The sequence below is a fragment of the Canis lupus genome, chromosome 24, assembly GCF_011100685.1.
Source record: "Canis lupus familiaris isolate Mischka breed German Shepherd chromosome 24, alternate assembly UU_Cfam_GSD_1.0, whole genome shotgun sequence".
NCBI classification, from domain to species: Eukaryota; Metazoa; Chordata; class Mammalia; order Carnivora; family Canidae; genus Canis; species Canis lupus.
In genome coordinates this window covers 22,045,293-22,058,922 of record NC_049245.1, presented here as the reverse complement: position 1 = coordinate 22,058,922, position 13,630 = coordinate 22,045,293, and the positions used below count along the sequence as shown (strand labels likewise).

The window sequence follows — 13,630 nt, the reverse complement described above, 5'->3', positions numbered from 1 at the left end:
TACGGATAGCCAAAGGACATATCGTTTTTTATTCCAGGGAGAATAGCACCACAGCGGCTCGGTGTCTGGGCCCCCCTGACGTCCGCAGCCTCACATCCACCCAAGGCTTACCTCGCTGCCCCTGCTTGCTTGCTACTTTTGTCATCAGTTCACAGCCTCCATACCTCCACTGGGGCTGTTTCCTGTTCCCTTTGCCTGCAATGCCCCACTCTGCCCTAACTCCCACTCCTACTTCAAGACTTATCCCAGGCATCTTTGCCTTCAACAACCCCCAATGGTTCAGAGCCCCCCCCCCATGTGTACCTCCACATCACCCTGTTTCCTCTCCAGGCAGCACAGCATAGTGGTTAAGACAATGGGTTGTATGACCTCAGCTAACTTAAAGCTCGTAGATCTTGACGGATTAACAGGTCTGTAAAGTACTTATTAACATAGTGGCTGGGCCCTCAGTAAACATTTAATAAAAAGTGGCTAGTATTATCTTTACTTCCCATCTGATACTGAAATGATTGGTTTCACTCCACCTCTGTCCATGACCCTCCCCTTGGCTTGCAAGCCAGCTTCTCCCCAAGCTTGTCCCACTGCAGGGCCATGGCCCTGGCTGGACTAGTCTTTCCTTGGGTCTCTGAATGGTGGCTCCTCCTCACTCACAGAGGTATTCTTTAAAGCAGCCTTCATCCTTTCTCAATGGCTGTGTATCTGGTCACCCTGTTCATCTGCTCCTTTGCACTTATCACTATCTGGACTCAACCACTTCTTTGCTTTTTTCTCTCTCCCACCACCAGAACAGACTTTGTGAGGGCACAGACTGGGCTGGGTTTGCTCAACACCATATCCCTAGGATGTGGCATAGCACTTGTATGGGATAGTTAACAACGAAATCTTGTTTAATGAATTGGTGAAGGTGTCCATGAAGAGATATATCCATCTTTCCCTAGGGAGCTCCTCAAAGTAGAGACTGAATCTTATTCACCTTTGCATGCCTGATGCCTAGTACAAGAGCCTTGATGTCTGTTTTTGACCTATACTCGGCCCCAAGAGCACTCTAGAAGTCCCCCTTGAGTCATATGATACCTCAGACCTTCATCCCTCACCCTCTTGTCCACTCCCCCTCCCATCCCATCAATCTCTCACCTGACAGGAAGAAGACCACCACAACAGAGTTAATGATAGAAAACCAGTGAATCTGCACATCACTCATGGTCAGATAAGTATCCCAGCGAGATGCCCATTTGATGTCACTTTCCTGGAGTGGAGGGAGGGAAAGTGGGAAAGCAGCACCTAAGAGTCAGGATTCTTCCTAGACAGCTCCTGCCAGACCAGAACTCCCCTCCCCTGCCATGGGCTCCAGCCCCTTCTCACCTCCCAGTGTACAGAGTAGGTGAAGTACAGTTGGTTCTCCTTGGTGGGATCAATTTCTTGGGGCGAGGAGTTGGTACCCTCAGGCAGGGTGCATGAACTCTTCTCATCTGCTTTGATGTCTGTGAGAGACAGAGACTCAGCGTGCTCCTGTGGGGGCCAGTGCCTCTACCCAAAGGCTGTTTGGCGGTGGGGGTGGGTGCCCTCAGAGGCCTGCTGCTGGAACCCAGGGTCTGAGTATAGGCAACACAGTTGTAGAACTTCCTCCCCAGAGCCCTGACCATCCTAAGAGCCTTTGTGTGCAAGGGGGTCTGAGTCCCACATTTAATCAATCTCTCTTTGCTCAATTCAAACATTCATATATTCACTCAATCAGCTCCACTGAGGAAAAACCACCACCGACTCATGCTATCATGAGTTTACTCATTCATGCAGTCCCCAAAGTCCTGGCATTTCAGCAATTCAATCACTCAGATGCTTCTTTCTTCATTTATTCATCCTGTTACCTGTTCATCCATTCAACCAACAACCATATAATGTGCACCTACTATGTGCCCAGTACTGTGCTGGAGAGAAAATGGTGAGAAAAGGAGATGGAGTCTCTAAATTCGAGGAAATAGTTGAAGGGAGAGATGATGTCAAAATCATCAGGCAATAAACATAAAGCTGTGTTCATGACATTCATCAGACAGAGAGCAGTATACTGCTCTGAAAGCACAAGACCTATGTCTTATTATGAGATTTCTGGGTATGATTTTGTTTGAAAACTAGGGGCAGTCCCGGTGGCTTAGTGGTTTAGTGCCGCCTTCAGCCCAGGGCATGATCTTGAAAACCCAAGATCGAGTCCCGCATTGGGCTCCCTGCATGGAGCCTGCTTCTCCCTCTGCCTGTGTCTCTGCCTCTCTCTCTCTCTCTCTAAAATAGATAAATAAAAAACCTTAAAAAACAAAACAAAACAACACAAAACAAAACAAAACTAGGTTCCATAGCTTTAAAAAAAAAAGGCCAGAAACCCACCAATACTGTGGACAAAGGCCAAGCCTGCTGAGTTGAAATGTGCCCTGTGGGGAGAAAGGGCAGACAGGTGAGAAGCCAAACCAGCTCCCTTTGGGCCCGTAGGGCTAGGCTCTCAGATTCTTGCACATCTATTGACCCTGGGCCAACTCTAGTCTGTGCCAATGACTTAGTCAGAGGAAGAGGAAACACAGAAAGCAGCTACCTGACTGCCCTGTCTGTATCCCTTCACCTTGCTCTTCAGCCAAGGGTAAGCTGGCTGGCTCTCATGAGAGGCCCAGCCAAGTCACCAACCTCTCTGAGCCTCTGGTTCCTTGTCTATAATCACCACACACTTTCAGGGGTTGTGAGAAGCAGTAAACCGGGAAGGTGCCAAGCCAGGACATAACAGATGTCAGCTCTCCTCTCACTCCTCACCTTGTTTCACGGGAATGCAGCGACCCTACCTTGGCTGGGCCCATACGCCACACTGTGGCCTATCAACCATCTCAGAATCAAGTGTGAGAAGATCCTGGGTATGGAAGCCCAGGCCCATCCAGCCCTACCCCTCTGGCCATACCTCCCCACTCACCCTCCAGCCTGATGCTCTGGGGAATCACCTCGAAGCGGACGACTCGGTATGTATGTTCCTGATCCTCTTCTAGGTCCTCCCGGTGGTAGTAAAGGATAAACGAGAGGTGATTGTGCAGGTAGATCTAAAACAGCAAGGGAGAAAAAATACCTAGTAGTCGAGAAACAACCAGAAAATCATCCCAGATATCAGATTCTTCCTCTTGTCCAGTAGGCCCAGCTGTTTCCACCTGCCAAAAACACTGCTCTCACAGCACTCCCCACTCAGAAACCCTCCAGGGCTCCCTGGGGCTTACTAGATAAAAGCCCGGATCCCTTAGGCCTTCCATCATGTTCTCAGACATCCAGTTCACCTGATCCCCCCCAGCCTCCCCTGCCCCATGAACAGTCCCCACGCAGCAGCTCTAGCCCTGGCATTCACTCTGGCTAGAATGCCAACCCTGACTCCACTCCACTCAAGCCTTCCTATTTTCCGAGGCCCCCCTCCTCCACGACAACCTGAATGTACAACAGGCTCCTCTGAACTCTGCTGGCCTTGATCGTCATGGCACTAGCACCATCAGCAAATGGCAACTGGGACTTAAGATGCAGGGTCTTACATGGTCAGTTCTCTTCCCCATTGGGATCAGAAGCCCTTTGAGGGCAGGGCCTATGCCTCAAAAGGTCAAATTTTCCTTTATTCCCTACGTAGAAGGTGTTCAGTTTAGAATCAGAAAGGAGAATCACTGTTAACTATCATTGCCATTATTAGCATATTTCTCAGAGGCTGCGCACTATAAGTAGCAGACACAAATTTTCTGTTTCACTCTGCATAACAAAAAGGGCAGCTATGGACACTGCATCTTTTTTACCGATGAGAAATCAGAGGCCCAGAGAGTTAACAGGCAGGCTCAAGGGCACTCAACAACCAGGAGCTAGTGGATGTGGGACCCAATGCTCAGGGAGCCAGCACACTCCTGACTGCTATACTACCTCGCTCTCTCTCCTCCATACTGATGAAATCCTTTTTTTTGTTTTAATCTTATAAATATGGAATCTTCCTCTGAGGGACTGGGCCTTCCACTTCCTGCCAAAAGCAGCTACTCTAACAGACCACACCCAGGGGCACAAAGAGAAACCTGTCTTGGCCATCCCACCTTTTGTTAGAAACCTAGAGCTAAGTATTTCCCCCTTCCCTATGGCCCCAAGTGCTCATGACTTACCAGTGAAACACCCCCAGCCCTTCGAGCACGCAGAGACACTCTACCTTGTTGACATCCGTGAAGCCGAGCCGGTAGCCGTGTTCAAACTGCACATCTTTTTCCTTCTTCTTGTCATCACCGTCGCGGTTGGAGTAGAGCTCCAGCCGGGTGGCCACAGGCAAGTTGTCGGCAATGCTGGAAACCCAAGGCCCCACTCAGTCCCTCTGGACTGCCTCTCCCATCAGTGCCCTCCCCGACACCAACTCGAGGCTGGCAGGGAGAAGAGGACAACTTACAGGTGGACATAGTAGTCTTCAGTGATCCGTTCGGCCACAAGCCGGCTCTGCTCCACGGTCAGGGTCACTGGCTTGTTGGTCTGGCTGCATAGAACCTCACACTTCTTTTCGCTGTTCATTAGCACCTGGAAAGGGGTGTTGACAATCCGGTCCCCTCTCAGCACCTCTCCTGCCGTAAGAGAGACACATGGATCTCAGAGCTTCAGCCCTGAGGTTGCTGAGGTCAGCAGAGCCGCAGAAACACAGTGCTGACTCGCGGGGCCCTCGGCAGTTCTGTAGCTGGCATTCAGTGCTCTACGCTACCTGCAGAGAGCTGGCCCATCCATCTCCCACATGTCATCCTCTCCGCCCCCTTTGTGACACCACCACCAGACTCCAGGGCACATCAAAGTTGCCTCTGGGCCTCATGTCATCTCTTTTGCCCGGAGTGCCTCTTCCTGCCTATGTTCCTGGGAAGTTCCTCCTCACCCTTCAAGCCCAGCTTCTGTTTCCCCCTCCAGGAAGCCCTTCCTGACCTCTGGAGCTCGTCACTCTCTCCAGCGATTTCCCTCTGCGTAGAGGCAGTGTCATGCAACAGTGAAGACAAGACTGCCTAGTGAGCCCTGGTTCTGTCACTTACTATCTTAGCAGTCTTGGTAAGATACTTAACCTCAATGAGCCTCAATTTCTGTATCTGTACAATGGGGATAATAATAGTATGAGGAACAAGGCGCAGAGCAGGCTGGCAACATACACTATCTTTATCATGAGCATCCCTGCTTCACCTTTGCACACACCAGTGATGTGACCGCACAGCACAGTGCACTGCCATATTAAGTTTCTGCCACCTCGTAGGCTCTTTTAAGGGCAGACTATGTTTCCCATTGATTTCCCTGCTTCAGATCCCAGTTCAGGCAGGGAGGGAAGTGAGGTAAAACCCAGCACCTGTGATTTTTAGCCAAAACATGTTCTTACTTAACGAACTTGCAGCATACCCACTGCAAGCATACTGCGTCAGAGTTGCTCCAAGGCATCACACTAGCAGGTGAGGGAACAGTGAGGGACTGGCAACGACAACCAACGGCACTTTCATTCTAAGCTGTTCTAACAATTCTACTGGGATGATGTGAAATGGGAAGACTGAAGACTGACCAAAACCAACAGGCGGGACCAGTGCCTGCATAGTCCCAGGGTCTAACACTGGCCTACTGGGAAGGACTGCCTGAGATGGCATGCTGTGACTCGTCAGCCATTCCTTCCTTCGTCCCTTCGCTCATTCCCAGCAGGTACCTGGTACTGGTTATGTGCTGGGCCCTGAAGATGCAATGCTGAACAAACATATTCATGGAGACTACATCATGTAAAGAGAGGAACTTGTTCTAGACACAGGGAGCAGGTCTAGGAAAGTTGCTCTGAGGAAATGATGTTTGAAGTGAGCTCTAAACGAAGAGGGGTATTCACTATGTAGAGAGAGGAAGAACATTCTAGACAGCAGGAACAGTATGTGCAAAAGCTCCTTGGGGTGAGAGAAGTGTGATGAGCTTGAGAGGCTTGTGTGATTGTAGCACAGAGAACAAAGTGAGAAAGTGACCTTGGGTGAGCCCACATGATGAGCCAGAGCTAGACCTTGAGGCCCATGGGCTGTGCTGGAAGTCCGATTTTTATCTAGAGAGCAAGAAAACCCCAGGAAGGGTTTCTAACAATGGAAGAAGACACTACCTGATTGTGACGACACAAAGATCACTCTGGCTATTTTGTGAAGAAAACACAGAAGATACAAGGGACTGGCTGGGGCGATGCCAGTCATGCAAGTGAGCGAGGATGGGACGGTGGCTGGCCCGTACTAGGGTGGAAGCAAGCACGTGGACATAGGAGGTGACACTAGGGGACCTGGTGCTGACTGATACACATTTACACACAGAGGAGCACATTTACCCTTAGCCATTTTTTCCACCATTTGGATATGTCAAGCAGGTGATTAGATATCCAAATTTAGGGCTTGAAAGAGATTAGGGCTATGGATGGAAGCTGTGAGCTGTTGGCATACATACAGCCAGTGGCAGGGCCCAAGTTCCACTACTGCACAAAGTTGCAGCCTGGTCAAGTGTGGATGAGGCTGCTGAGGAGAGGGGGAGAAGAGGGACTCCTCTACCCCCCATTTCAGATGCCTAGTGATGCAGCTGAGTCTACAGAATCCCAGGATAGACTGGCCAGTGGAGAGTGAGGATCCCAAAAGACATCTGCATGGTCTGCTGTGAAAATGACTCTTGGGTCACCCTCTTCATTTTCCAGAAGATGACACTAGGGCCAGACAGGGACGGTGACTTGCCCATGACCATATGAGGGGACTGTCATAGTGCTAAGATCTTGGGCTCCTTCCTCCACATCATTCCCTACTGCCCACTTCTTTTTTAGTGTACAAGGAGCTCACATGAGGAAAGGAAGAACATGTATGGAGAGGAACGAGGTTGTAGACCAAGTAAGTAGGTATCACTTCTTGGTATTTAGAAATTTACACCAAGGGCAGCCCTGGTGGCTCAGTGGTTTAGCGCTGCCTATAGCCCAGGGCCTGATCCTGGAGACCCAGGATCAAATCCCATGTCAGGCTCCCTGCATGGAGCCTGCTTCTCCTTCTGCCTGTGTCTCTGCCTTTTTCCTCTCTCTCCTCTCTGTGTATTCTCATGAATAAATAAATTAAATCTTAAAAAAAAAAAAAAAGAAATTTACACCAATTAAAATTTACACCAAGAAAGACATGCTGGTCTGGAACAGCTCATTTCTAATATGCAAATGTTCCCTTTAACTTTTTTTTTTATTTTATTTGAGAAAGAGAGAGAACATCAGTGGGGAGAGAGGCAGAGGAAGACCAAGAATGAGAAGCAGACTCCTGCTGAGTAGGGAACCTGACATGGGGCTCGATCCCAGAACCCTGGGATCATGACCTGAGCCAAAAGCAGACATTTAACAAACTGAGCTACCCAGGGGTCCAGCCTTTTAACTTTTTATGGCTGGAGCAGATAACCATCCAGGCTAAAGGAGCAACAAGCTACAAATGTGGACGCTCTAAGGGAGTCCGATGCGTACTCCAGTATATCTGTCACAGACACTCCCACACACACCGTGATACAAATCTCCATCAGTGTGATCACTAGGAGCACAGCCCTCAGACAGCCCAAATGAACCTCTCTGGAGAAGGCAGCCTGGACAACAGGAAGAATTTTGTCTTTAGAGTAAAAAAATCCACCTGGAGGGATCCCTGGGTGGCGCAGCGGTTTGGCGCCTGCCTTTGGTCCAGGGTGCGATCCTGGAGACCCGGGATCAAATCCCACGTCGGACTCCTGGTGCATGGAGCCTGCTTCTCCTTCTGCCTATGTCTCTGCCTCTCTCTCTCTCTCTCTCTCTGTGACTATCATAAATAAATTTTAAAAATTAAAAAAAAAAAATCCACCTGGATTAATATGTCAATTTCTCTACCTATTGGCCAGGTGACCTGTGGAGCAAGTCTTTTAAACCCTCAGAGCTGCTGTTCCCTCTATTATGAAACAGGAGCAATCATATTGGTGAGTGAGTAGGGCAAGGAACTGTACCTTCTTTTGCTTCACTTCCCATACCTATGTTAAACGGACAGTAAGAGGAGCTACTTTGTAGGGCTGTTGTGAGAATTAACGAAGTTAAAGCACAGAAGTGCCTAGAAAAACGGCTGGCTCACAATGAGAGCCCCTTGAAGTATTAACGGTGGTGATGATGAGAACATATAGCATAAGGCCTGCCATCTAAAAGGTACTTAATCAAGGATGTATCTACCTCAACAGGATGTATCTACTCCTAGTACCTAGGATACTAACATTGACTGAGAGGGGGAGAGAGGGGAATGTAAAGCATGTTCTCTCCACTCTGAGAGCCCATAGGCTGTGAAGGCAGGCACTCCACAAAGACAGAATGAGATACAAATGGCAATATGAGATACTTTCGTACATAGAAGGTCCCATTTCTATGAGACAGGAACATTCCCCAGCTTAATTAAGGAAGATGCTGCAGAGGCTCAGAGAGCTGAAAGTCACCAGTGTCACACAGAGGTGAGGTGAGCCCACCTGCTGGCCAACAAATCCACACCAGCTCATGGGCAAGGAAGGAGCTGTTCCGAGAGTCCCGGTAGCAAGAGGCCCGGAGGACAAAGCCAGTCAGGTTTCTCAGGCAGAGACAAGGTGGCCAGAGGACAACATGGTATGGAAAGGGAAAAGAAGGGTAAGTGACAGGCAGGAGGAGCAGCCCAGATAGTCAGTGGAAGTCAGCCCATGCTCCGAGACAACAGTACAAGGCAAGATGAAGGGATAGGAGGATCTGTCTGCTTTTGGTTAAGCTGATTGCAAGGGACACCTAATACCTGGCCATAGATATACCTGCCAGCTAGGTTCTGGAAATATCTGAGTCATGGGTAGTTCTGACAGAGAAGTCAGTCCTTTTAGAGGCCTGCTCAAGAACCAATTTTCTCCTTTCTAAGCTCTAAGAGGAAATTCTCTGAAGTTCCTTGAGGTCAAGGACAGCATCTTTCCACATTCATATCTCCAGGACTCAACACTGAGACAGGCATAGGGTAAGTACTAATAATTGTGTCGGGAATAGAGGCTTCTGAATGTCTTTTGCTTTAAGCCTGAAATTCTACCAAATGGAGAATTATTTTAATTAGAATAAAAATGGCTACTATTTATAGAACACACATGCCAGACACTGTGCTGGGTGCTTCACACATTACTTGAGGCAAGTCTTGCACAGTCACTTAGCAAGAACTACATTGATGTCTCTGCTTCCTTCAGGGCCAGAGGTAACCACTCACTCTTTTAAGTAGAAGCAGAGGAGGTAACAGAAGCCATGAAAGGAAATCTAGAATATCTAGAAATCAAGGGAGATGGTCTGAACAGAAGCCAAGGGCAGAAACTCTGAAGTCTGACTACGTGGACTGCAACATTAGTTTAACCATTAATTAAAAACATAACCAGAGGCAGGTCACTGGACCTGTAAAATGGGCATAAAAACAGCAACTACCTCCCCAGGGTTGTTATGGGGCTTGAATAAGCTGATATGTACGTAAATTATGTAGAACGATGTGTAGCATGCAGTAACGTCAGGGTTAACTGCTATCATTTCCATGTAAAGATGTGGCTTCCCCTCTGGGACAGGCTGACAGTGAGAAAGAACTTACCCAGATTCTCTGCCTTGTAGGTTATTTTGCTGGGCTGGCAGAAGGGCAGCGAGTAGTATTCATAAGGTAGCTGGGTTCGAGAGCTGGTGAGCTTCACTGCCTAGTGGGAGAAGAGAGGCTGTTGTTCCTCAGTTCAGAAACCCAGATGGCAGTTTCAATAATCCTCCCTGCCACCCACACATCGTTGGTACACTCGGTAATATTATCAAATAAGCAAACTAACTGCAGCAGATTACAACTGTAGAATAATATGTACCATATGGTCGACAATTCTGAATTATCTAATGTTTCATTAGTTTTAGACTACATGATAGATTTTAAGATCACAACCAAATTCAATATATACTGAGGGTCTGATAGCCTTTGACTCTATAATTTCACTTCTGGGGGTCTTTCCTAAGGAAATAATTCCAAATGAGATAAACCTTAGGAACAAAGAGGTTCACTCCTTTCTCATAACCCCAGTGCTCTCCTGCCTGCAGTTCCTCGAGCCTGTCTAGCTCTCTCCTGCCTCAGGTTCTGAGCCTGCTGTTTCTCCACATCTGACTCCACGCCTGTCTGGCTCCTTCGCACATTCACGTCCCAGCTTAAGGTTCCTTGTCTGGAAGTCCTTCCCTAACTAGCTCATCTAAGGGAGTCCCCCCAGTTTGCTCTATTCCAACACATGTAGTTTCCTAGGTAACATATCTGATAAAACATATTTTGTTTACCTGTTGCTTTTTAAAAAAATCAGTCTCCCTCACTAGAATTTAAGCGGCTCCATGAAGGCAAGGACCTACAGAGCCAGGTACACAGTAGCGCTCATTAAATGTTTGCTGAATGACTGAAGAAAGGAAAAAATGGGAAAACAAGTATAAGCCCCCACCACTTAATAAGCCATAATATACTCATTCAATGAAATATTATGCAACCATTAAAAACAAGGTTTCAGAAGACCATGAAGGAGAACGTTTAGGAAGTGATGCATGCACACAGAATATAGCTCTGAAAACAATGACAGTCATGGGCAATGCCAAACCATTGATCAACAGAACTGATCAAAATGTTGCAAAAAATAAATTCTGGTCCACATGCAAATGAAATTATCTTTGGTATTTAGAAACTACCAACCATTCCTCGTGCAACATCTAAAAAAGTAGAAATACTTTTTAGAATCCAGGTCCACAATCCTTATTTAAAATTCATTTGGTTTTAAAAGGACAGTATGGACAACATCCCCAGCTGGGTTTGGGGCAGTACCCATATTTAATGACTACTTGTGCACAGAAATGCAAAAATACTCACTCTACATGGGATAAATAAATAAAGTCAGACATTTCAGGTCAAGTCTTGTCTAGGAGGAGTTTAGAAAACTGGGTTTCCGAGGTTTTTAGATGTTGGACTAAGGGACTGAGGACTTCTATTAAGCATTTCATGAACTGCTTGTGCCAAAATGGCCAATAAGTTACTGTCCCATCTTTATGTTCCCTTCGCCCCTCCCACCTCCAACCAAAGTGTACGCTCTTACATTCCCAGCCTGGCAGGACTGGAAGCCAGAGCCACCCTCTCCTCTCTATGCCACAACCTTTGCTCTGGAGAGGGGCTTTTGGCAGAAGCACTAGAAGAGTCCTGCAGAAGTTAAGAGATGGAATAGTTAAGAATTAACCCTCTCTTCCTCACCACAAGACCTTGGGCAAGGTCGTTTACTTCCCTGGGCCTTGGTTTTATTGTCTATAAAATACACAATAAATCTGTAAAAAATACAAGTGGCTACCTCAGAGGGTACTTGGGGGACATCTGAGTTAAGTCATGAATAATGCCTGGTATGTAAATAACCCTCAATAAATTTTACTTTAATTACTCCTTCTGAAAGTTACAAGTCTGACCTGGAGGAAGAGATATGCTCACAATAACGTGACATATGTAACATTGTGTTTCCTTGATAATTACTGCTTAGTGGTAAATGCACTGTTTAAAAGAGATTTTATTTATTTATTTATTTAGAGTCACCAGAGGGAGGGGAAGAAGGAGAAAGAATCTGAAGCATACTCCACGCCGAGCATGGAGCCTGATCCAGGGCTCGAACCAATCACCCTGAGATGATGGCCTGAGCCAAAATCAACCGACAAAGCCATCCAGATGCCCCTAAATCAGATGCTTTTTAACAGCTATTTGTAAGACATATTTATCCACCATACCAGGCTATGTACTAGGAGCTGGTAACACAGCAGTGATTGGGACAGAGAAGATCCCAGCTGTTTTAGAACTTGGTTCCTAGCAATTTTCTTTCTTTTTTTAAACAAACGTATTATTTATATATTTATCCTCTTAACTGGTTAATTCCCACTGGATAATCACAAGCTGCTTGTATGTGATGCCCCAAATAAGCATAACATGTAGCAATTTGTAATTTTGCTAATATGGTGGCAAAGGGGCATGTACATGATGGCACATCTGTGTTTGTGACCCTGTATTCTGCTTCTCCTTTTGAACACTGCAATGCTCAGGAAAAGATAAACACTTGATCTTCATGCAACCTTACTGCTTTGGTTCTACAGACCAGTAAAAACATGGTTCATAACAACACAATAACGAGGCAGAAAAGTGTGTTTGTTTTAAAAGCAGAATTTATTTTCATAACTTTATAAGTTTCGTTAACCCTTTTTACATAATCACTAAAGATGTGAAGGACTACTTAAAAATTTCAACTACACATTACTTTGCCGAGGGAGGAACAGTATGGTAGTCAAGTAGTTGGGGACTTACTGAGGTGAGAGAATGCCAAGGGCGCTATACTGTAAACACTGCACAGGAAAAAAAACAAAAAACAAAACCCAACCCAGAAAAATACCAAAGCATTAAGAGTGGTTTATATTTGGGTGATGACAGAGAAGAGTCCCTTTGGCTGGGAGCCCTTATGCAAGGTTACACCCCTTCCCTAGTGGCAGTCCATATCCAATGGCTGGTTCATGGAGGGATACAGAGAACCAGTCCTCTTGCCTCAATCTGGAACAACTCCAAAGGTCTGGCCATTCCAGTTCCAGAGCTCCCCACAGGCCTCTGTCGTATAGCTCAATGTCTCTCTCTGTCTAGTCCTGCTTCCCTCACTCCTTCCCAAGTGCTGACCCTGTGAGCCTACCCAGTAAAACGGCACCGTATCTCTGCCTTGGAGTTTGTGTCCTGGGAAACCAGATCCAAGAAGATCCACCACCAACTCCTCCCCCTGCTTGGGGCTCTAAGAATGCCACCAACACAGTGCACTGTTAAAGAGCCATTAATCAAGGTGCCAGCCCTGCCCACTGCCCGTAACCATATATTAAGTGACTCCTTCTCCACCTTTGCCAGTTGATTGATCCACGGTAGGCATCTAGCTTAAAAAGCAAAGGTGCCAGGGATCCCTGGATGGCTTGGTGGTTTAGCGCCTGCCTTTGGCCCAGGGCGCGATCCTGGAGTCCCGGGATCGAGTCCCGCATCAGGCTCCCGGCATGGAGGCTGCTTCTTCCTCTGCCTGCGTCTTTGCCTGTCTCTCTGTCTATCATGAATGAATGAATGAATGAATGAATGAATAAATAAATAAATAAATAAGCAAAGGTGCCTGGTTGGATGGCTTCTCTCTTGCCTTAAATTGTTCATGCACCAGTATGCCTTACCTATGTATCACTGATTCTCCTCTTTATTTGGATCTGACTCATTTCTAGGGAAATACATTTATTTAAGGAACTAATACTATATCACCATTAAAAATGGAAAACTGGGACAGCCCGGGTGGCTCAGTGGTTTAGCACACCTTTGGCCCAGAGCCTGCTCCTGGAGACCCGGGATTGAGTCCCACGTTGGGCTCCCTGCATGGAGCCTGCTTCTCCCTCTGCCTGTGTCTCTGCCTTTCTCTCTCTCATGAATAAATAAATAAAATCTTAACAAAAAAAAAAACAAACGGAAAACCAACAGCAGCTGTAAAATCATGAGTTAAAGTAGCAGCTATATTTCTTAGTATACATTAAAAGAAAATAGGTATGAAGATAAAATAAATTTGTCAACTACTTAAAATCATT

General features: G+C 46.8%; 1 protein-coding gene and 1 long non-coding RNA gene across 3 annotated transcripts in view; one reads left to right on the top strand and one right to left on the bottom strand.

The window, feature by feature from the left end:
* TM9SF4 (transmembrane 9 superfamily member 4) overlaps positions 1-13,630 on the bottom strand; it is a 51,416-nt gene that overhangs the window by 15,639 nt on the left and 22,147 nt on the right. For both annotated transcript variants that reach the window (XM_038571949.1, XM_038571948.1), the window contains 6 exons: positions 9,600-9,699; positions 4,421-4,589; positions 4,190-4,319; positions 2,945-3,068; positions 1,363-1,481; positions 1,135-1,246 (listed from right to left, as the gene is read on the bottom strand). In XM_038571949.1, coding sequence (XP_038427877.1) covers positions 1,135-1,246; positions 1,363-1,481; positions 2,945-3,068; positions 4,190-4,319; positions 4,421-4,589; positions 9,600-9,699 — 754 coding nt within the window. The remainder of the gene's footprint in view (positions 1-1,134; positions 1,247-1,362; positions 1,482-2,944; positions 3,069-4,189; positions 4,320-4,420; positions 4,590-9,599; positions 9,700-13,630) is intronic.
* Positions 4,642-12,183, top strand: LOC111092032. Its single transcript, XR_005377742.1, has 5 exons — positions 4,642-5,055; positions 6,815-6,878; positions 7,885-7,959; positions 8,901-8,993; positions 11,583-12,183. It is a non-coding gene; the product is annotated as an uncharacterized LOC111092032 (long non-coding RNA).